At 36.5% G+C, this 19,883-nt stretch overlaps 2 protein-coding genes across 3 annotated transcripts; both read right to left on the bottom strand.

Moving 5' to 3' along the window:
* Positions 1–710: 710 nt before the first annotated feature.
* Positions 711–1,510, bottom strand: LOC131005593 (peptidyl-prolyl cis-trans isomerase 1-like). The gene is given in 2 exon segments (XM_057932603.1): positions 711–919; positions 922–1,510. Coding segments are annotated over 2 exon segments (597 nt in total). The 5' UTR covers positions 1,438–1,510; the 3' UTR covers positions 711–838.
* A 1,592-nt stretch (positions 1,511–3,102) lies between these two features.
* Positions 3,103–19,083, bottom strand: LOC131005591 (uncharacterized). Of its 2 annotated transcripts, XM_057932600.1 has the most exons (32): positions 18,755–19,083; positions 18,450–18,623; positions 18,228–18,323; positions 17,668–17,737; positions 16,611–16,744; positions 16,388–16,528; positions 16,153–16,310; positions 15,618–15,786; positions 15,426–15,524; positions 15,220–15,297; positions 15,082–15,141; positions 14,844–15,001; positions 13,719–13,920; positions 12,510–12,629; positions 11,690–11,772; positions 11,478–11,588; positions 11,051–11,149; positions 10,774–10,856; positions 9,920–10,068; positions 9,600–9,743; positions 9,392–9,499; positions 8,947–9,054; positions 8,469–8,573; positions 8,275–8,385; positions 7,409–7,581; positions 6,859–7,315; positions 6,627–6,734; positions 6,290–6,348; positions 5,819–6,203; positions 3,996–5,537; positions 3,641–3,848; positions 3,103–3,560 (listed from the first exon to the last, which is right to left on the bottom strand). In XM_057932600.1, the coding sequence occupies exons 1-32, from the start codon at positions 18,899–18,901 to the stop codon at positions 3,460–3,462; spliced, it is 5,940 nt and encodes a 1,979-aa protein (XP_057788583.1). In that variant the 5' UTR covers positions 18,902–19,083; the 3' UTR covers positions 3,103–3,459. The 2 variants fall into 2 exon arrangements, with proteins under 2 accessions (XP_057788583.1, XP_057788584.1); XM_057932601.1 differs by lacking the exons at positions 16,388–16,528; positions 16,611–16,744; positions 17,668–17,737; ... (1 more) ...; positions 18,450–18,623; positions 18,755–19,083 and having other exon boundaries at positions 15,618–15,782; positions 16,153–16,262.
* Between the last annotated feature and the right edge of the window lie 800 nt (positions 19,084–19,883).

Below are 19,883 nucleotides of genomic sequence, written 5' to 3'. Positions count from 1 at the left end.
AATACAATAAAATAACTAAATAATTTTTTATTTAAAAAATAAATTAATTTGTTTTCCTACTTAACTAATTCGTGGTTGACCAATGACCAAGACTCCTTTAGCATCACTCAATAAATAAATCCAGTATAATATCATTAGCGAAGTTAAGTCGGTAAGTGCATTCGAGAAAGGACTTAAAATAAATTAAAACAAATATTTATTGTGGCTATGAGAGAAGGGAAAATATATAAAGTCAGAAATACTGAACCCCACCCTACATCAAATCACGACAAAATGCGAAAAATCAACATCAAACTTCACGCAATTCACGTGTCGCAACTTCATTTTTTCTCAATTAATTCCATTTTCCAAATTATCCAGATTTCAAATTCAGTGATTTTGCCAGACTACCTCCAAACTAATTAACTTAAAATCTCAATGAATAAACAAGGACTATACAATTAGGTTCTTTTATGTTGAATTTTTCCGCCATTAAATTTTTACACAGCCGAGATCAACAAGAAAGAGTCAAAAAATCCAAATACGTCGCATCACATAATAATAATAGTAACTAATAATAGAAATATCAAGTAAAATAAAACAATAATAGAAAATATAGAAACATAAGAATTAAATCACATACATCTAAAAAACTTCAAAGATTCAGCAGATGTTATAGCAGTAACAAATCAAGCAGAAAAAGCACCTAAGAAAATGATCAGAGACTGGAATTTGAAATGGAAATCGAATCTTATTGAGAAAGGAAGTTCAGATCTAAAACCATAGTTAAAAAAAGAGGTTAATCTCACTCAGAACAACCTCTCACAATCCCAAACACAAGCACCGAACTAAAGATGATTCAGAAATAGAAAGCAGCGGAAATGAAAAACGATAGATCACCATCAGATCTATATGACAACAGATCATCACGAGATGGATCTAAGAGAGTTGACCGCAATCAGCGACCACCACCGGCTTTGAGGTCCTTCCGCTGCCGGATCCGACCTTCTCGATCGCCTTGACGACGTCGTAACCGTCAACGACCTGGCCGAACACGACGTGCTTCCCGTCGAGCCACTCGGTCTTCGCCGTGCAGATGAAGAACTGCGATCCGTTGGTTCCAGGACCGGCGTTGGCCATGGAGAGCACGCCGGGACCGGTGTGCTTCTTCACGAAGTTCTCGTCGGCAAACTTGGCGCCGTAGATCGACTCGCCACCGGTACCGTTTCCGGCGGTGAAGTCACCTCCCTGGCACATGAAGTTGGGGATCACACGGTGGAACGACGATCCCTTGTAGTGGAGGGGCTTTCCGCCGCGGCCGACGCCTTTCTCGCCGGTGCAAAGAGCGCGGAAGTTCTCGGCCGTCTTCGGCACGACGTCGGCGTAGAGCTCCATCGTGATCCGGCCGGCCGGCTGGCCGCCGACGGTCATGTCGAAGAAAACCTTAGGGTTTGCCATTTGATTTTTTTGCTGTTGCGAAATTAGCTAGATCAGTGAAAGAAGGTTTTCGGTTGTGCTTAGGGTTTTGAGCGAGTAGGGGATATGTTTATATAGGGCAACTTGAAGGGGGTTATCCACGGAGGAAGAGATCGAGGCCGTTGAATCTCGACACGTGGCGAGATCCTGAGAGGAGTAGTTGTGGGTGGGTTTAGTTACTTTTTTACCGTGGTTAAGTTTAGGGTTTTGTTGATTGGGATGTGGGATCACGTGAGCATATGCGAAAAATATCTGCCGCGCTTCTTTTATTCTTTTCTTTTTTTTGCAAAAGGGTAATTACAGACCTATTCCAGAACCAGAATCATTTTATTTCCTTTTAATTTTAGAGTTGAATTGATTTAAATTTTTATGTGTTATCTAAAAGGGCAAAAGTTGGGTATTTGGGAATAAGATAATTTTGACTAAGGAAATCTAAAGAAAAATGAAAGTGTGAAGCTTCCGCTGTGGAATTTGTTGCTTTGAATTAGCATAATAATTCTAATTTCTAAGAGTCAGAATATTGCTTTAAATTGCCATAATATTTCCAAATGTGAGAAGTTTTGCCGTTTACGATTTTACATAAGATTTCAATATGACAATAGAATTTTAAAATAATATTTTGGGCAAAAATTATATGAGAATTAGCATATTAGTATGAATCATCCTCAACGCAATCCATAAAAAACTCGTTGTTGGTTCAAAACAATACCTATGAGTGAAAATAGGTCTTTGCTAGAATAGTCCAAATCTCGTATGCTAGAATTGAGTATGAGATATACGTATACATGTCTACATTTTAAAAATATTTTATTAGCAGTATTATCATTTTTGTGGTACTCATTTTAATATGTGTGACACTGAGATTCTACCTTAATGTTCGCTCCCCAACTTTTACACTCCCTCTAGAGTCTTAAGTATATGAATCAATCAGAAAACAATAACGCAAATCTATCACGAATGTAACTTTTAAGAAAAATGAATTGTCCTACTTTAGTGAATCAATTTCGACCTCCTACTAGGTTCACAAGATAAAGACATTTTGTTCTATTACGAATGATTAGCGATTCTTAAAAAAAAAAATCTCAAATTCGAATTTTGCTACTAATTTAAGATCAAATTTCTTATAGTATGTAATTTTTCAAATGCAATTCACATTCTAGGTGTGATACGCAAACTATTTTTTCTAAGAACCTCTCCGTAGACAAATTTCAGTTGTGTGCATTGAATTTGAGTGAAATTTACCCACTTTATCCCCAATTTTTTTTTTAATAATAATGATAATAACAATGACGCTCTTTCTTTTGGGTTATTTAAATTACTTTTTATCTCATTGCATAAACTTTTCCTTTAAAGATATAGCGTGCAATTGCCACAATTCGAGAATCAACTTTCTTTTTGGGCTTTACTTTTGATTTGAGGACACGCATTCCCGGTATCCAGTGATGAATAGTAGGTGGCGCTGCTCCAATCATTCAACTTTTATGAAAGGAATATCATATTAAAATATTATATAAGTTTAAGATATATGAAATCACTTTCTTTTTTTCATTTAGCAATGAAATCACTGATTTTTATTTTTAAGAGAGGCCACAATGTCACAAAAGGCCAACGGCAGGAATGAGGCGGTGGTGCGGCGATATTAGAGAATTTCACAAAAGTTCAGTTTAATCATTCAAGAAAATGATACTACTATTCTTTAACAAACATACGATTCCATCATGGAGTAATTAAAAGATATTCTAAATATTAGATTTACAATAACTCGATAAGCTCTAGAGCTCAATGTGTGCTCAAGTAAACTAAGCTTGAGCTCGACTCAACCAACTCTAATAGACTCGGGCTTGAACATATTCACGGAGCGTTCAAGCCGAGTCTTGTTGAGCTCGAGTGAAGCTAGGATTCGAGCTCGACTTAACTAACTTCATTTCAAGACAACAGATAAGGGCCTCAAAGTTAGAATTCTACAATAAACATCAAGATATAATTGGTGAATATACATCTATCTCAAAATAAGGCGTCTTGGTGTACTAACTCAGGATACACAAATGCTACAATTTGTTTCAAAACTGTCAGTGGCTCTTCCAAGAACACATGGCCCTCCGTCGCTGCATATGGAAACAAATAGGCATAGTTAATAACAGACCACATTTAGGAAAATGGTTGAATTTGAAATCAGAATCATTACCTCTAATAAGAAGGCGTAGTTCCTTGGAGAATGTCTCGACATGGCCTAATACAGGCCTAATGCCACAAATTTGTATGACAGAATACTCCAAGTACAATGCCATTACTGTTAATTGTAGCAGCAACAGGCAGACTTCCTGTATTTCCGGCGCTACCTGTTTCTTCTTGTTCGCTTCGCACAGTTCTGTGACGATGGCAATCCCTTGATCCTATTTCCCAAAAGTCGAACACATGTTACATGAAATTCAAAGATTGGCGAGAGATGATAGATTCCACATCAATTAACAAATACCGACATGCTCTAAACCTTAGATGAAAACAAAAACATGAAAATGCAGAATGTAAATGAGACGTACCTGCAAGCCATGTAAAATATCGGGCATTGGGAGCTCGGGGAAATCTGCAATGTCAACAAAACCAACCTCCTCCGCCTTTCTGGCAGCTGCTTCAGCTTGTGTGCATAAAAACTTCAAGAGCAGGAATGCAGTCTTGTATATCTCGATTGCAATTAAGTCTGATAAATGCGTCTGAGGAGATAAATCCGTATTGCCATTCGACTGATCTCTCAAGACCAGAGCAGTTGATTTAGAGGACAAGTCCGCCAACTTGAGATTTGACTTGCAACCAAGAGCAGATAGTGCAAACCAACCCTTTTTACTGTTTACAAATGAAGGCTTCTTGTACAACTCAAAATCTTCTTTGAGAACAGGATGGCACGATAAAGGAACATCCCTCCGAGGTGATTCTCCAGGGTGCTGAGTGGCTCGACTAATGAAGGCTAACAAATGGATGCCTTTTTCCCGTAACTGGGACTCCATATTTTGCAGCAATTTTTTCCATGAATTTGAGTGGCCTGCCAAGACACAGATTAGAGCCAAAGTATTTTGTGTTTCTTTAAGGTCACCTAAGGAAGTGTTTGATTTCAATGCACGAGCTCTTTTATTTTCATGACCAGTAGTTGGAAGATCGGGTGCACTTAGGTAATAGAAAACTGAAGGAGCATTCTCTACTAATATGCATGCCATCACATAATCTACAACACTCGCAGAATTATCACCCAAAGACTGGATAATTGCTGCAAGTAAGGCCAAGCTCAGTCCCCAGATGGGTTGCGACTTCTCGGTTTTGTCAGATACATTGGCAAAGATTCTCTCACTCTCGCTTTGGATTATAGAGAAAGGACCACCTTCTGGAAAGTCGGACAACAACATTCTTAGAGATGCTAGGATACCAGCATTTAGAAGCATCTCAGCGCCCTGTCGCACACGTGCAAAATTCAAAAGAAACTTTAATATGACTGGAACCATTTTGGAGGCAGCTGCATCTTGGAGCTTCTGAACAATATGTGGCAACGGGAAATGCTTCTGTATGATGGGGAACCATGTAGCAGGGGTTGAGAAACCTTTCAATATAAAGTCAATAGCAGCCAAGGATAGGGTACAATTATCAGGGTGCTGAATGCTGCTGCAGAGAACAGGTAATAACCCCAAACTCGAATAGGACACCTCAGCCGAAACTTCAATTGATTCGCTTCCAAGTGAATCGCCTAGACCCGAATCCTTGCAAGTCAGCTTGACTGAAACAAGGATCAGCATAAGCAAATACCTAGTAGCTGTTTCAGCAGCAAGAGTCGGCCTACAGCCGCTCAACACTTTGAGACCATAGCTTGAGGCCTTTAAGATAAGAACACGATCAGGCTGAGAAAGTTTAGTATCTACTGATCTGAGTAGAAGTAGAAGTAGCTCTGCTTGAGCTGTAAGGATATCAAGCGCAACATCTTCACTGGCATCAGAGACAGGAGTGAAAGATGCTAGTGAGGCATGGATAGACTGACATATGTGGTCAATGCATGAAGAAACTACTTGCTCAGAAATCTTGAGCCCTGTCGAATCTTCATCCTGCACAAATTGGTAAAATCTCAACTTCATCACCGACACATTTTTGTGTATTCTAAGAAAGGGCTAAAAAGTAAACCAAACACAATCCAAAGAAAGTAAGAACATTATAAGTAGCAGAGATCACAGACTCGGAATAGTACAGAAATTGGAAGGAGTTATAAATTAAGACATTGAAAAACAGTAACTATGGCAATCGATTTTCAGAAATTAAATTAACACACATAGCTATTTAGTCTCGGTAAGACTCTTAGAATTCTGATGTCAAGAAATCTGAAACTCACATTGTCCTCACGCATGTATAATAGAGTAACAAGCCCTCGTAAAGCTGAATGCTTAGAAGTTGAGTGCAACATTCTTGAATTTGCATCTTGCAAAGAAAGGAGCATCGTCTCCACAACGTCCTTGGCCTCTTTCCAGGTGAGCAGATCCCACATTTCAAATCCAAGGTCTGTTCTGAGGCGAACAGTGTCATACAGGTAGACACTCTTGATGTTGGCTGGAAGATCATCATCCTTTTCATATTTATAGGCATCCAAAAATCTTGAATCTATCAGAAACCGCAATAACTCTTTAAACGGTCTGTTGTCAATCTGACGGCCGTTAAGCTCTCCTTGGATGTGGTAAAACAGATCACTTAAAATCAAATTCTCCAGCTCTTGTCCTCCACTAAAATAACAAAAATCAAATAACAATAATAATAATAATAATAAAGAAAAAGCATCTAAGCATCAGAAGAAAAAAGTAGCACCAACCTGTAACCACGCTCGGTATACTGAGTCCACAATTCTGAAAACACTGGTAACTTGCACAACTGTAGAAGAGACCACCAAAAAGATTGTACAAATTTCACACCTCCAGATCATAGAATTTATCAACAGATGGAATGATAAAGCCAATATGTTGGTGGACAGTCATTTGCAGAAAATGTGGTAAGGTTTAACTGTGGGGCAGCATAGGAATTAACATGAGATAAAAATTGATGAAATAGTCAAGTTTGATGCCTTCAGGTTTTGTTGTGTTCATGATTTTTCTTGCATGAAATGACTTAGAGCTTCAGCGACTCAAACCATAAATGAAACAATTACATACCTTTTCTGACAATGCTACCACCCTTTCGACTAATGAGACAGACAAACTACCTGAGTCACCACTTCTTAATTTAACCATCACATGAACAACAAATGAAGCAGCAGCAACCTATAATATTCACCAAAAGCAACAATTTGAATGGCAAAGTGAATAACAAAATTAAACATGATTTTATGTAAGTTAGAGCAGGAGAAGTTGTAGTTACAGAAGAGCAGATAGCATGAATATGCACCTTGGCGCGTGTATGACTACTTTCATCATATTCCGAGGAAACACAGACCTTGATCAAGTCACTTAAAACTGAATTCTTACACCAGGTTGAAATAGTCTCCTTTGGACTTCCATTTTTTATGAAATTCTCTGTTCTTTCTGCCCCATTGGGAGGTAATGAAGATATTCTGTTAGCAAGTGACGTAGCATGCATCAACTTCTTTTGCACGAAAATCTCATAACCTAGTATATCCAATACATTGGACAGGATCTGACATTCGTAGGCCATGTTTTGGAAATTCATTTCAGTTAACTTTTCAGATAAATTGTCTCGACGAGATATGAGCACAAGAGAACTGGTCAAATGTTTCCAGAACTTGTCTGTAACTTTTAACTGCTCCAAGGTCTTTGAGAACTGAGGTGCACCTTGCCAAAGTGCCCTTAGGAAGTTCAAGGAACATAACAAAACATTCGGTTTCCTGAGAAAAAATAAAATGGATAAACCACACTGTGTCCAATTTTTTTTCTTTTTAATCCAGCGAACAAAATGATTAATTCAAAGGAAAGCATACCTATGTAATAAGTCTTCAGAATCTTTTAGGTATTGCAGAATCGCATATAAAGGACTTTCTTCCAAGGAATCTAATGATTCATTCTCAGTTTTCTTTGTCTGATGTTCAGGGGCATTATGCACTTCAGTATTTGAGTACTTCTTCGATGTGATGACAGCAGCAAGAAAAGCAGGCTGTATTTGAGCATACCATTAACATAGAAAAACGAGCAAAATGATCAAATTAGAAAATTGAATGAAAGGATCTAGGCTACTGAGATATCCGAATCCTATATCTAAAGTCAGCCAGCAAAAAGAAACGTAGAGTATGAATAACTTCATTCATATTGTTGGGAAGATAAGCAGTGGGTGAAAAGATCCATAAATAAAAAATACAGCCCCATAGATTGATTCTCAGTTATATCGGCATATGCCCTATCACATAGCTAGCAGAACAAGGCACAGGGTTACATGTAGCTCCAGCATAGGGAGAGTGCCATAAACTTTTTAAAAACACTTAAGATTTTAAGCATTTACTACCGAGTAATCCAAAGTCCTACAGCTCAGATCTTTTCATCGTTGTTATGATTAAAGAAAACTGCAATCAGTGGTTCAGCAGAAAAATCGAGGACCAGGCATATTTCTGAGAAGAACAAGAGAAAACATTAATTTTATTGCCTATATAAGCGATGGTTGATGATAATAGTCAATGAATGATCAGTCACTATCAACTTCAAAAAGCTGGCCATGGCATATGCATTAAACATGAAGAAAATGATAATCCATAAAATTTTAGAATCCTTTGGCGTGGAATATAATGGAAGAGAAAAATGCAAAACTTGTTGGTATCATATAGAAGTTAGGAACCTCAAAGTAAGGAAAAGCAACCTGATTGCTTGCAGCAGAAGTTAGGAACCTCAAAGTAGCAATAATGAGATCCTCATTCCAAGGTGACTGCTGAGACAGAATGCTGCTTACAGATTTTCTGAAATGGGCAATCTACAAAAGGGTTATTTCCCATATTAAAAATGAGCATTTCACACAACTAAAAAAATTGTTACACGACAGATTAAGCTGCCAACCTGCTTATCATCCAACCCAAGATTCATATTGCTGTAGGTATAGGACTGTGAGAAATCTGCCATGAATAAAGCAGAGAGCAATCTTGCACCACCTATTTGTATATTCTAAATGAACCAGCAAAATATAAGATATAAGGAACAACGGAAAGATAGATAGGTCACGAATAATCACTGAGGCCATAAATCTAATTAAGCTAAGAAAAAAAATACTGTGCAACCTATATGTCACTATGAATGAGGTCAGTTTTCTTATGCATCTCAGTTATGGAACTTTTACTGGATCAATGTCTCAAGATGACATACAAGGGAAGTTCTGAAATCTAAATTGACTGTAACATGGAACTCAAGCAAAAATCATTCTATGGAGGACAGATAAAAATGCATGAGACTTCTTCCATACACAAAAATAAAGACTGTCAGAACTTTCTAACAAAAGTAAAGAATCAAGAACGTGATTATTGAGGAAAATAGATCGTACAGCATTACGGAAGTATGATATAAATGATATGGCAGCAGTGATCACAGGTACTGGCTTGGTCGTCGTTGATAGAATTGCTTCATGAAAAACAGGACTACTCTGTGGATTCTGGCATAAAACAGTTTTAAGTTTTAGTCAACAACAGAAACCATAAACATATCATCGAACACAATTAGTGAAGAGGCAGAAAGAGTAGAAACACTAAATGCTAAACCAAAATCTACAGCCATTTTATGAAACCAATTAAACAAAATCACATAAAGCAACTCATCCACAACCCATCTACCTGAGTTCAACAGAAAGATGTGATTCATTTCACCATTTAGATAGCAACACAAAAGATAAGGTTTTGTTTTGTACCAGGTAAGGGGGGAGCATGTTCAGAAATAACAAAGAAACTCCATAAGTATAAGGACACAAAAGTAAACTTAGGAAAAGTGCACACCTTTGAGAAAGAGGATATCATGCTGATCAGGACATCCAACCCAGAGGATATTGCAAGCTCCAACCCCTCAATATCCAGTATGTCAAACAAACGGGATACATGAAGTTTCTGGCATATAAGAAATGAAGGGTAGAACGAAGAACAAACGTTAAACATAAAATAAAAGATAAAGTAAAGATATACAAGGAATAAGAACAGCATCATGAACCTCTAAGGTTGGTGTAGTCGTACAAACAATTCGAAAAACTGCAGAGTGTATAGAAGAATCAGAAAACATAATATCACGAACTACTTCCCCCAGCTTGGGACAGCATGAGATCGACAATATACATTTCTTCATGACTTCAAGCACCTATAAACAAGGAACTCAGACTAGTCAGACAGTGCATATTCATCACTACTGAAAGATATTAGAACTAAATGAGTATACTTGCTAATAGTAAAAGAAACATCTTCTTTCATGTCTTGATACTCATTTTTACAAGAAAGATACATGGTCTGTGATTCTTTGAAGTCTATATTTTATACCTTCTGTGTCACCTTCCACCGAGCAGGTTTCACCTTATATTTCCAGAACTCATGATTAATAAGAACATACTGTAGTGAGAAAACGATGAGTGCAAGGATGGTATCAGTTTTTAATCCTGTCTCCAGGAGATTCATTGTGAAGTCAAGCACTGCACAATAACTTGCAAGAGTTAATTTTCAGAATATCGAAGGCAAGGAGGGAGTTCAATAAACCAATTTACGAGGAAAACAAGATTTGCCTAAACAAAACTAACGGAATATCTAAAATCTCATAGCAGTCCAGAGAGGACAAAAGGAGAGGCAAAAGAGATAATGAAAAGTCCATGATCTGTTTCTAGTATGTCCATTGCAGATGGAAGTTCAAAAAAAAAATTTGGGTGGTAGGTAGGCAGCTTTAGATCACCTTAATTTGAAAATTCTAATCTCCCAGGAAAGTTGATTTTACAGATCATAACTGTCATGTTTTATAATAGCACCATTAAATACTAATCTATTCCTTGCTAAGTCACAGAAGCTACATATCCCAGGAGAGTAAAGCTGTAGCAGAAGTAAGACCCGGAAGAATAGAGTTGAGTATTTTGGTTCAATGTGAGGATGAAAAATCGAGAAGTCAAAGAAAAAAGTTTGCAATTCTGAGCGTAATGATGGCAGACAACCAAAATAATAAAACTTTCATGCAATCAATAAAGCTCACATGCCATGCACAAATTATTTGTTAATTGTTATAACAACAAAATCATTTGGAATATATTAAAGGGATCAGCACCATCAGATCAACACATAAGTCTGGATAAAAAGTTATATCAAAAAAAAAAAGTCTGGATAAAAAGTAACTAGGAAACCAAATAACATGCCTGACAGAGTCATTGAGCAGTCACTCTGTTCACAATCTATCAAAAGCATTTTGGCAAGTCTTCCAGAGAGCAACCACGATCCACTGAGATGAAACATGGAAACAACAATGTGAAAACAAAAGAAAACTTGAAGTTGCCCGTTGTTTATGTCAGACAAAACAGTCACTCAGTATCAGTTTCTGGACTCCATTCAACCTAATCAAGTCAATCAATCAAGTAGATCTCACAAATGGAGTACTTCAATCTACTTAAGTTACAGAATGTCTGAAAAATTGACCTGGATAAATTGTTGGATCCAACATCAAAGGGGTTCGTCCTCAAGGCAACGTCAAAGATGTTGCCTTTCATGACCATTGTAGCTACGTGAGATGGCTTGCTGCAAAACAAAGATTGGAAAGGAGAATGTAAGAACTAAATCGTGCATATCGTGAAAAAGCAAACCAATATGAAGTAAATCATACAAAACAACCGAAAACAGTTTCAAATTCAAACTTACAAAATTCTCAAATCATATCCATCACAAGACACCTAATTAGCTACACGGCCCACACCAAATATATAAGAGAACAATTCCCTGTATGGTACTACACTAATCAAAACTTGTGGTCGTTATCATCTTCATTCAAATGTTAATTGCCACTAAGGAAGTGGGAGCGGGAATAAATAAGATTTGAAAAAATCAAGATAAAGTATATATTGATTACCATTTCAGCATTTTCGTCAATATGTTTACCCCCATGGACATCATTATGGCACCAATCATGCTAGGGGGAAGGCTTTTCACCACAGCACAAACAATCTCGACGATGTCAATACTGTAACAAGAGCCAGGTACAGTTAACTCAATTGTAGATTAGAAATACCCAAGTGAATGAGAATCCAATCAAATGAAAACATGAAACTCAAAGAGTCATACCGCAAGTATCTCTGCTCATTCCCCATAATATAGTCTCCATCATAGGAGCAATTCCAAGATTTCATGAGAGTACAACAGACAGCCTAATATCATACAAATAAGCATCCATAGCATCAAATACTCTATAGTTGCAAGTAATACTTCGAAACAGTTTTCTGATTTCAACACGATATTCCAAGCAAAATAATTACCTCAATCCATCACACAAGTTATACATACTTTAACTGTTTGGAATTATGAATTATCAACTTAAAGACAAAATAATCAAACCCTGTTGCATAGATTTTTCTCCATCCAGAATCCAGATACTCACTTAAGAATTAATGAGCAGACTGGGGATTTAGGCAGGTGTTAGGAGTTAGAAGTTAACTAGTTCTAAGACATTTTGCCCTTCTATAAGAAACTTTGACATACACACAGATATGGTCATACTAGTCATAATAATCTGTGACTCTCAGCACAAAAGAAGTTGATCGGAATTGGCCTTGTTACAATTAGACAAAAGCATGATGAGCAGATGAGGTGAAAGTGTCGAATACAAAGAGTAAAATACAATATCTATATTAGCTTTATAGATTATTCTTCCATACACTACCTCCTACAGATCAATAAATACAAAGGCAAAGTTAAGCATCATACAGTCATACTAATGACAGGATGTCAGAAAAAAGCAAGCAAAGTTAAAAAGATGAACACGAGGGAGCATCCAATCAAAAGATTCCGGCCCAGTATGTGTAATTAGAGAATGTGCAAATTTAATATGTAGAGCCATCAGCAATAAATTAAGCTTACAAGAAGAATAAACTTAAAGTTAGAATACCATGTTAAAACTCGCCAATCGACTGAGCAAGTCAAGAATAACAATGACTTCCTCCGGGGTTTGCATATAAAACTCTTTGGCCAACCGCAAAAGCAAAACAAGAACTCCAGATTCTGTATGCTGCAGTGAAGACAAGCATCGAGGAGATATAAGCTAGAAACAGAAGGAAAAGATAGACAGACAAAGATAGAGACACATATGGAGAGAGAACTAAGCAAACAAGTAACAGATCAAGTAACAAAAAGCATTACGGTCCACATTCAAAATACCTTCTAACAAAGAAGATTCTTTGGAGGTAGCAGCTAGCAAAAACAAGACCATAGGATACATATTATTCACAAAAGAATTACCCATGCACTGATGCACCAAGCTTTGGAGAAAAACAGAGAAGAAATTAGTTCAGGACGTGATATTCTTCTCCATGCATGATGGTGCAACGCACAAGTGGGATGACAAGACAAACCAAAAATGTGCTAACCTCATATTTAAATAATGCTAGAATGACAGCACAAACAGAACAGAAACAGACTAGTTTAAGTACTAGTAATTATAATCTACAAGGAAAGGGGTGAAAGAACCTCAACTTTACATAACCCACCCTCCCTAAGAAACCTGTCATTCTTCAGCGTTAAAAATTGAAGAAATTAATTTCTAGGCACATACGCCCAGTTACTAATGAGACCAATAGCTCAACTAGATTAGAGCAATAACTAAGACTGTAACATAATTAAAACTTTCTCAAGTAAACACACACGCACGCACACACAAACACAAAAACAGTTACAGAGCATAAAAGTGTTCTTCCTCCCATTCTTAATTGAATTCTAATGAAAAGGAAATTAAGAAACATTAGTATGAAACCTTTTTATTCTTTATATTAGTTTCTAGAATAACCTATTAGTGCCAACTGTATAACTAAAATGCCACCCACTTCAACTCGGCAAGGGAATAAGAAAGCTATATGTTCTACATTTAAATCTGATGATTGGGCAAAGTTGGAAATTAAGAGTTACATGGATTGAGGGAATGTTGATCAATATCCGATCAAAAAGTGAAACAGACTTCTACTCACAACACAGACGATAAAGAAGTAGAGGACACAGAATAATTCTACAGAGAATCAAAGGCCAGCATCATAGTATAAAAATAAGTTAATGAATTCATCAATGACACTATTCAAATTTACAATGTTATACATGGAACATTTACCTCCCACCTGACCAGAGCACAATTCTCGTCGAGCATTCTCAATACTTGACCCCTAGATTTTCCAGGAACTACCAAGCCTTCAACGCCAGCAACATACAAGGGGGAATGTGTTTCAACAATCTTTGAAACAGCATCCACTACTGACCCATTCCTTATCTCAAAAGGTGTTGTAACTCCAGTGGACTTATCAAGGAAATTGAATCTGCTCAAAAAATGTTAGATGGCATTAACAACTTGTGTTTAGTAAAGGTGCTCATAAATGTTAGGTGGCAGTCAAATAATGAAAGGTACATTAGTGTTCTCTAAAAACCTCAGCAATTACTGGATTTACGTTGGATAAATATCCTTTTCTTTGATCCAAATTGTATTGAAATTTTCAGCAGATAAACTTCTAGGTTCAGACAGTACAAGAAATTCATGAGAAAATATTTCCAAGATATCTCTATATATTTGATCCTCATATGAGCTAAAACTGAGTTTTTTTTTCTTCAGTCAACATGAGAAACTTTCTTGTCTTTGTGAAACAAAAACTGAAAATGAGTATGGAAGAAAAGGAACAAATCAAAACAAAACATAAGGAAAAATGAAGAAGTGACATCTGTATGTCAGACCAATTTGAGTTGCCATTCTAAGCTTAAAGCAAGCAGATGTTGTTATTAGGACCAAAAAAACCAGAAAGATAAGAATAGATTTGAAATTGTTCATTTAATTGAGCAAGAAAAATCATTCAACAAAAATTTGATACTTGAATCGTGATAAAGTATGTGAAATAAGTCCAGCTTGAGTATCCTTTAAATAAAGCTTAAATAAAATTTTATTACCATTAAGTACTCACATCATACTTGAAGAATGAATTGATCAGTGCAATTTGAAGTGGTCAGGACATATTTCTTAAGTTTGCCAATCAGGTTTGAAGAATCAACTATGGATTCCTTTAATCTCTATTATCATTCTCAAATTACCCATATGAGAGGTCAAAAGAGCGGGCCTCAATATCAATTTGGAACCAAGAACTCAATATAATAGCTTATGAATAATAATTTAAATATATCATCCTATGCCGTCATAAAGTACAAATTACTAATACATGACGTACACCACAAAACATCAGCAAGTTCCACTTACACGCATTCAGACGGCCATGCACCTTCACTCAGAGCTGATAACAAGCGTAGAAGCTCAATAGTTCTATACGGAAATTCACTCTCTAGGTTGTAAAGAAGACACCTAACAGGACCATCAATAAAACTGTCCCTATCCCAAAATTGATCACATAGAAACTCCTGCAAGAAACTAAATTTCTTAAATATATTATGGTTGGAATGTGATATTTTATTATCAGAAAATCATATAGCAGACAGACCTCCCCTTGGTAGATTTTGCAGAGTATGTCCAATATCAGTTTCAGGTTATCATCCTCAAACTGCAACATAGAAGACATATGAATGTCCAAGCAACTAATGAAGAGTGAGGATAACATGCACATCTATTTAGGACATACCTGGACATTGATCTCATAAGATGCAATAAACGCAGATACAAACGTTCTTAAAACACTTCGGTAACCAGCTAGAGGACCCTAGAAAGAAGGTAGATAGAAAAATAAGGCATAATACAGAATATATTGAGGTACACAAGGAATCACTGGGAAATCACATGCCCGGAACAACTGATTATTGTAGCAAGGTACCCAAGGAAATTACTCACATCTGAATATTTCAATGTATCACTTTCTAGAATTTCAAGAAAATATCCCAAAGATGAAGCCTCCATAGCTTGACGAACATAACCAATGTGATCTATCTCCTGATAAGAGTAACAAATTTAAAAGAAAACATAGTTCCCAAAATTACAGGCATCATAATGAGAAGACATGCTCTGAATAACAAAAATATGTACCAACAGCAGATTATTTTCCTCTTTTTCTGGCAGAGAAGAAACGAGACAAAGAAACAAAGCCCATGCTAAGATCAGAGGGCCTAATTCTTTGGACTCAAAAGCATTGAAGCTAGAGATCATTGAATCAATTTGTTGAACTTCAATCTCTGAAAATAAAATAGATCCCTGCCTGAGCAAGAAATTACAAGCACGTGGGTTATTTGAATAAGACAGTAAGCATACAACTAAGAACATAGAACCAAACTCCATATAGAAGAGCTGCAATTACGAAAAACCTACCAATACATAAGAGCCGTCAGATACATCAAAATACATTTGCCATTACTTTTAATCTATGCTGTCAGGTATAACAGGCATGCATAGTTGCACTCACCAGTCAAAGGTTCAGATAATCGAAAATTACTCTTACGATTATGAAACCGATAACTTTTTGACCCCACCTCTACTTGAATGCAAAACAGAAAATAAAATAAAACGAGCCGCGGGGGGGGGGGGGGGGGGAAGAAAACAAAAGTAGGAAGAAATGTAACAAAACCTGAAAGGAATGTTATCGTGGATCATCTGAAGGAGACTTTCCAGGTTTAAAGACTGGATGAGAATGAGCACCAGCTGCACTTTGGCATGATATATAGCACGAATAGCATCTGGTGATATTGCCAGCTTCTGGAAGTTGTAAGATCCAGTCACAATACCCTGCATGACATGAAGAACAACAAGATAAATCAGTAGATAAAACAATCCCATGTACAGCGACGGGAAGAAAAGCTCACCTCATATAGCGCACATAATCTTTTCCAGCATTCAGCATCACAAGAGCAAAATGACTCGTAATAAACAAGGAAAAGAATGTCAAGGATTAGGTTGTCCTCTATAAGTGTTTCCTCGGCCCATAAAGTGTAGAGATCAAAATCCTGCAAGAAACACTGTCAAATGCATATCCATGTAATGCAGACAACAAATTAGAGAATTACAAAGTATTACAATCAAACACACCATCTGCTCCGGGTATTTAGACGATAGAAGGTCCTCAAAGGTAGAAAGTAATTTACATTCGAGTCCACCAGAAATTAACCGTTTTGCCTCCTCCAGTACAACAGATCCTCCTTCCAACTCAGTTTCAAAATATACTACACCAAAAAGGGTTTGCATTAGGAGTAGGATAAGGTAACTACTGAAACAACAGCACAATATTTCAAATCAAGTGTGAAGGCAAGACACCATAAAGAATAGCTGTGATCTTTCTTTAATCAATACAAACAGAGAGTTCGGCAATTTGAACCCACCAAGCTCCAAATGGAGTCTGCTTATCTGCCACTGTTAATAAGTTTACAGTTTAGTGCATTATTGTCAAAAGTGTGCTCAATCTCTGTCACTCATCCATTCCTAGTGGAAAGAAGATGGGAGCAGAATCTCTTCCAGAGCTTTTATATTATACTTTCTCCATCCATGAAAAATTTGCCAGAATTTCTTTTTTAGTTCGTCCACAAAAAATTTGCGACATCCATTTATAGTAGTAGGGTCCACACAACTCACCATCTCATTAACCTTTTATTCTCTATATTTAAAGTGGAACCCATACTCCATTCACAACACTAGCAACCTTTTTATTAAAACCCGTGTCGTCCACAATGTGGTAATTTTTGTGGGCGGATGGAGTATAGAACGAGCCTAACAATTTGAAGTGCATTTAAGCAAGCTGAGTTTCAGAAATGCATGATAACAGCTATGGAACTATTCCTTTCCTTCATGAAAACCTAGAGATAAGAATGGTATAAAAGTCATCTTCACTCATTAACATAAGTTGTAGCCTCATTAATTTTTTTAAATATTATGTATTTCCGATTCGCTAAGTTGTGCTTAACACTCCCGACATTATCGAGCTAATGTATCACTTTTAAAATTTGAAAGTAAGTATACAATAGACTACATTCATAGTCCAAACCCAAGCAATAATTCTACTCATGCTGAAATAGCATCAGTTACTGAAATATGCAATACTTTGAATTATATCTGACATCGAAATATTGTGGAACCAGAGAAAGATACTCACAGGCATGCATAAGGATCTGCCTTGTGCACTTCAACAAGCATTGCCGTTCAATGTAGTACTCGAGCATGACCTTATAAACAGAAGGTGAACATATAACAAGGAAAACCCATGAAGATATTTGTAAAATATCAGAAAATAAGTTCTTCAGGTATTTCAATTTTCAAGATAAAGTTACGAGATAAGATAACTGATAAATATGATTTGCCTTTCAAAACCTCAAGTTCTCTATTGAAAATATATAATTAAAAGAATAGCTATCATGATCAATGCTTTAAAGATCAAATATATTATATATAAGTACGAGATTGAGATTGTAAAATCAAAACAGAACAGAGAGACTGATAAACACATGTACCAACTAAATGTCTAGATGCATTACTCTAAAGACCAAAAAGACACTGAACAACTGCATAAATTTTGTATGTTTCATGACATTCACAAATTGAGAACGGGCAACTAAAGATGGCATTGCATGCTTCCGGTTTTTCATCACATGCTTCACCAGTTGCAGATAGTCAAGCGGGCTGCACAATCAACAAAATGAAATGGTATCAACTAACCAAATTTATAGTATCCGGATGTAAATCATCGGTTGTTGCATTATGGCGCTCCAGCGATCTTTTGGCAATGATATATGATTGCACCTCATCTAAACACTGACAAGTATACAAGTCCATATTATTGTCTCAACAATGTGCCAACTAATCCAAACACCACTTGGAATCACATGGAAGCCGTAAGATTCATGATTCATAACTACTGTCGAAGAATGTATTCATTACCAAGATACTACTAATCTTCAGTGCGGCGTCTTTCAATTTGGGCTGTATACTCAGCTCGTGCGTGCCAATTTTCACACGTGGTGAATCCAATGCTTCCCTCGATTTCTGATTGGATGACTTGAATTGGGAAACAGTCTCCAAAAACCACGCGTGATTGTCCTTCAACTTCCTGTCCTAAAACACGGCCGATCACACAAATTCTCAAAAATCAACAATGCAAAACCACACATTCCGCATTACCATTCAAAATAATTATACTAGGAGTAAGTTCAAGTAGATGCAACGTGATTTCTCACTTTTCTTACCAGATTTTGGGGGGTTTCGGATGACACGGAGGCGTTTTCCAGCTCGGTGAGAAGTGCACTGAAAGGCTCCCACCACAGTGAGGCGTCGACTGTTTTTGCGGCGTCGGACGACTGAGCGGCGGTGGTTGCAGGCGCGGTTGTCGCCATTTCCGACGCCGGAATAATCGAAATTCGAAAACCCTAGAAATTGAAATACTGCGCGCGCCTTGTGAAATTTCGAAGTGAAGAGATGAAAGAAGAAAAGGGGTTAGGGCGGGTTTTAGAAGCCGTTAATTCTTAACGGAACCGAAACACAACTTGCTCAATTTGCTTGTGTGTTGTTAGCTTCGATTCCATGAAAAGAAAAATAGACATATTTCTACTTAATTAACTATTTCTACTTTTCTTAATTTCTAGACCTCTTTTTTCACTCACTAAATAAACAATTGAAAATTTCTTAAAATTTGTGTCACATTTCCTTAAAACATATTTTCGTGGACGAATGAAGTAATATATAAAGCTGAAATAATAATCAAATTTAAATATAATTTCATTGCCATATTATATAATTTCATTAATAAATTTTTATACCAATAATGTTAACTGGAAAATCATACTAACTCTAAATACATATACATGCTTAACTATTAATTCTAAATACATATATACGCTTAACTATTTTGTAAATTATAGTGGGGCTCAGTGCCCCACTGACCCATGTAGGTTCGCCCTTGGATATACTCTTTGTGGACGTGGAATAATGTCACACTCTTGGTAGACAGATGTATTAATAATTTTTCAATATTTTCATTATTTCATTCATTCTCTAATTTATACTGTAATCAAGGTCAAACTTGAATTTTGATAATGGAGTGTATTAAGAGGCTAAGAGCATTCACATTGATTGAGTCAATATCTGGCTTATTCATATTTCGGGATCACTTATCCTACTAATTCTATATAATTAGTTTTGATTTTTGGCCTTTTCATTTAATTTAAATGACCAAAATTTAAATAACATAACTACTTGAATTAAAATTGCATTGATTTAAATTACTAACATTTAAATTAGTAATCGAGCCCAAACTATAGTAATACAAAATTGAAAAATAAAAAAATTACAATAATTTTCGTTAGGTCCAAAGGGTCT

This window comes from Salvia miltiorrhiza, chromosome 1 (genome assembly GCF_028751815.1).
Source record: "Salvia miltiorrhiza cultivar Shanhuang (shh) chromosome 1, IMPLAD_Smil_shh, whole genome shotgun sequence".
In the NCBI taxonomy this organism is placed as follows: Eukaryota; Viridiplantae; Streptophyta; class Magnoliopsida; order Lamiales; family Lamiaceae; genus Salvia; species Salvia miltiorrhiza.
The sequence above is the reverse complement of the archived record's forward strand: the minus strand, read 5'-3'. Positions and strand labels throughout refer to the sequence as shown.

Excerpts from the sequence above, each read along its gene's own strand:
- LOC131005591 (XM_057932600.1), bottom strand. The coding sequence starts at position 18,901 with ATGGCGACAACCGCGCCTGCAACCACCGCCGCTCAGTCGTCCGACGCC. Across the intron at positions 15,142-15,219 it reads CTTATGAGATCAATGTCCAG|TTTGAGGATGATAACCTGAA; the intron begins GTATGTCCTAAA and ends TCTATGTTGCAG. Across the intron at positions 10,069-10,773 it reads CTGCTCAATGACTCTGTCAG|TGCTTGACTTCACAATGAAT; the intron begins GCATGTTATTTG and ends GTTATTGTGCAG.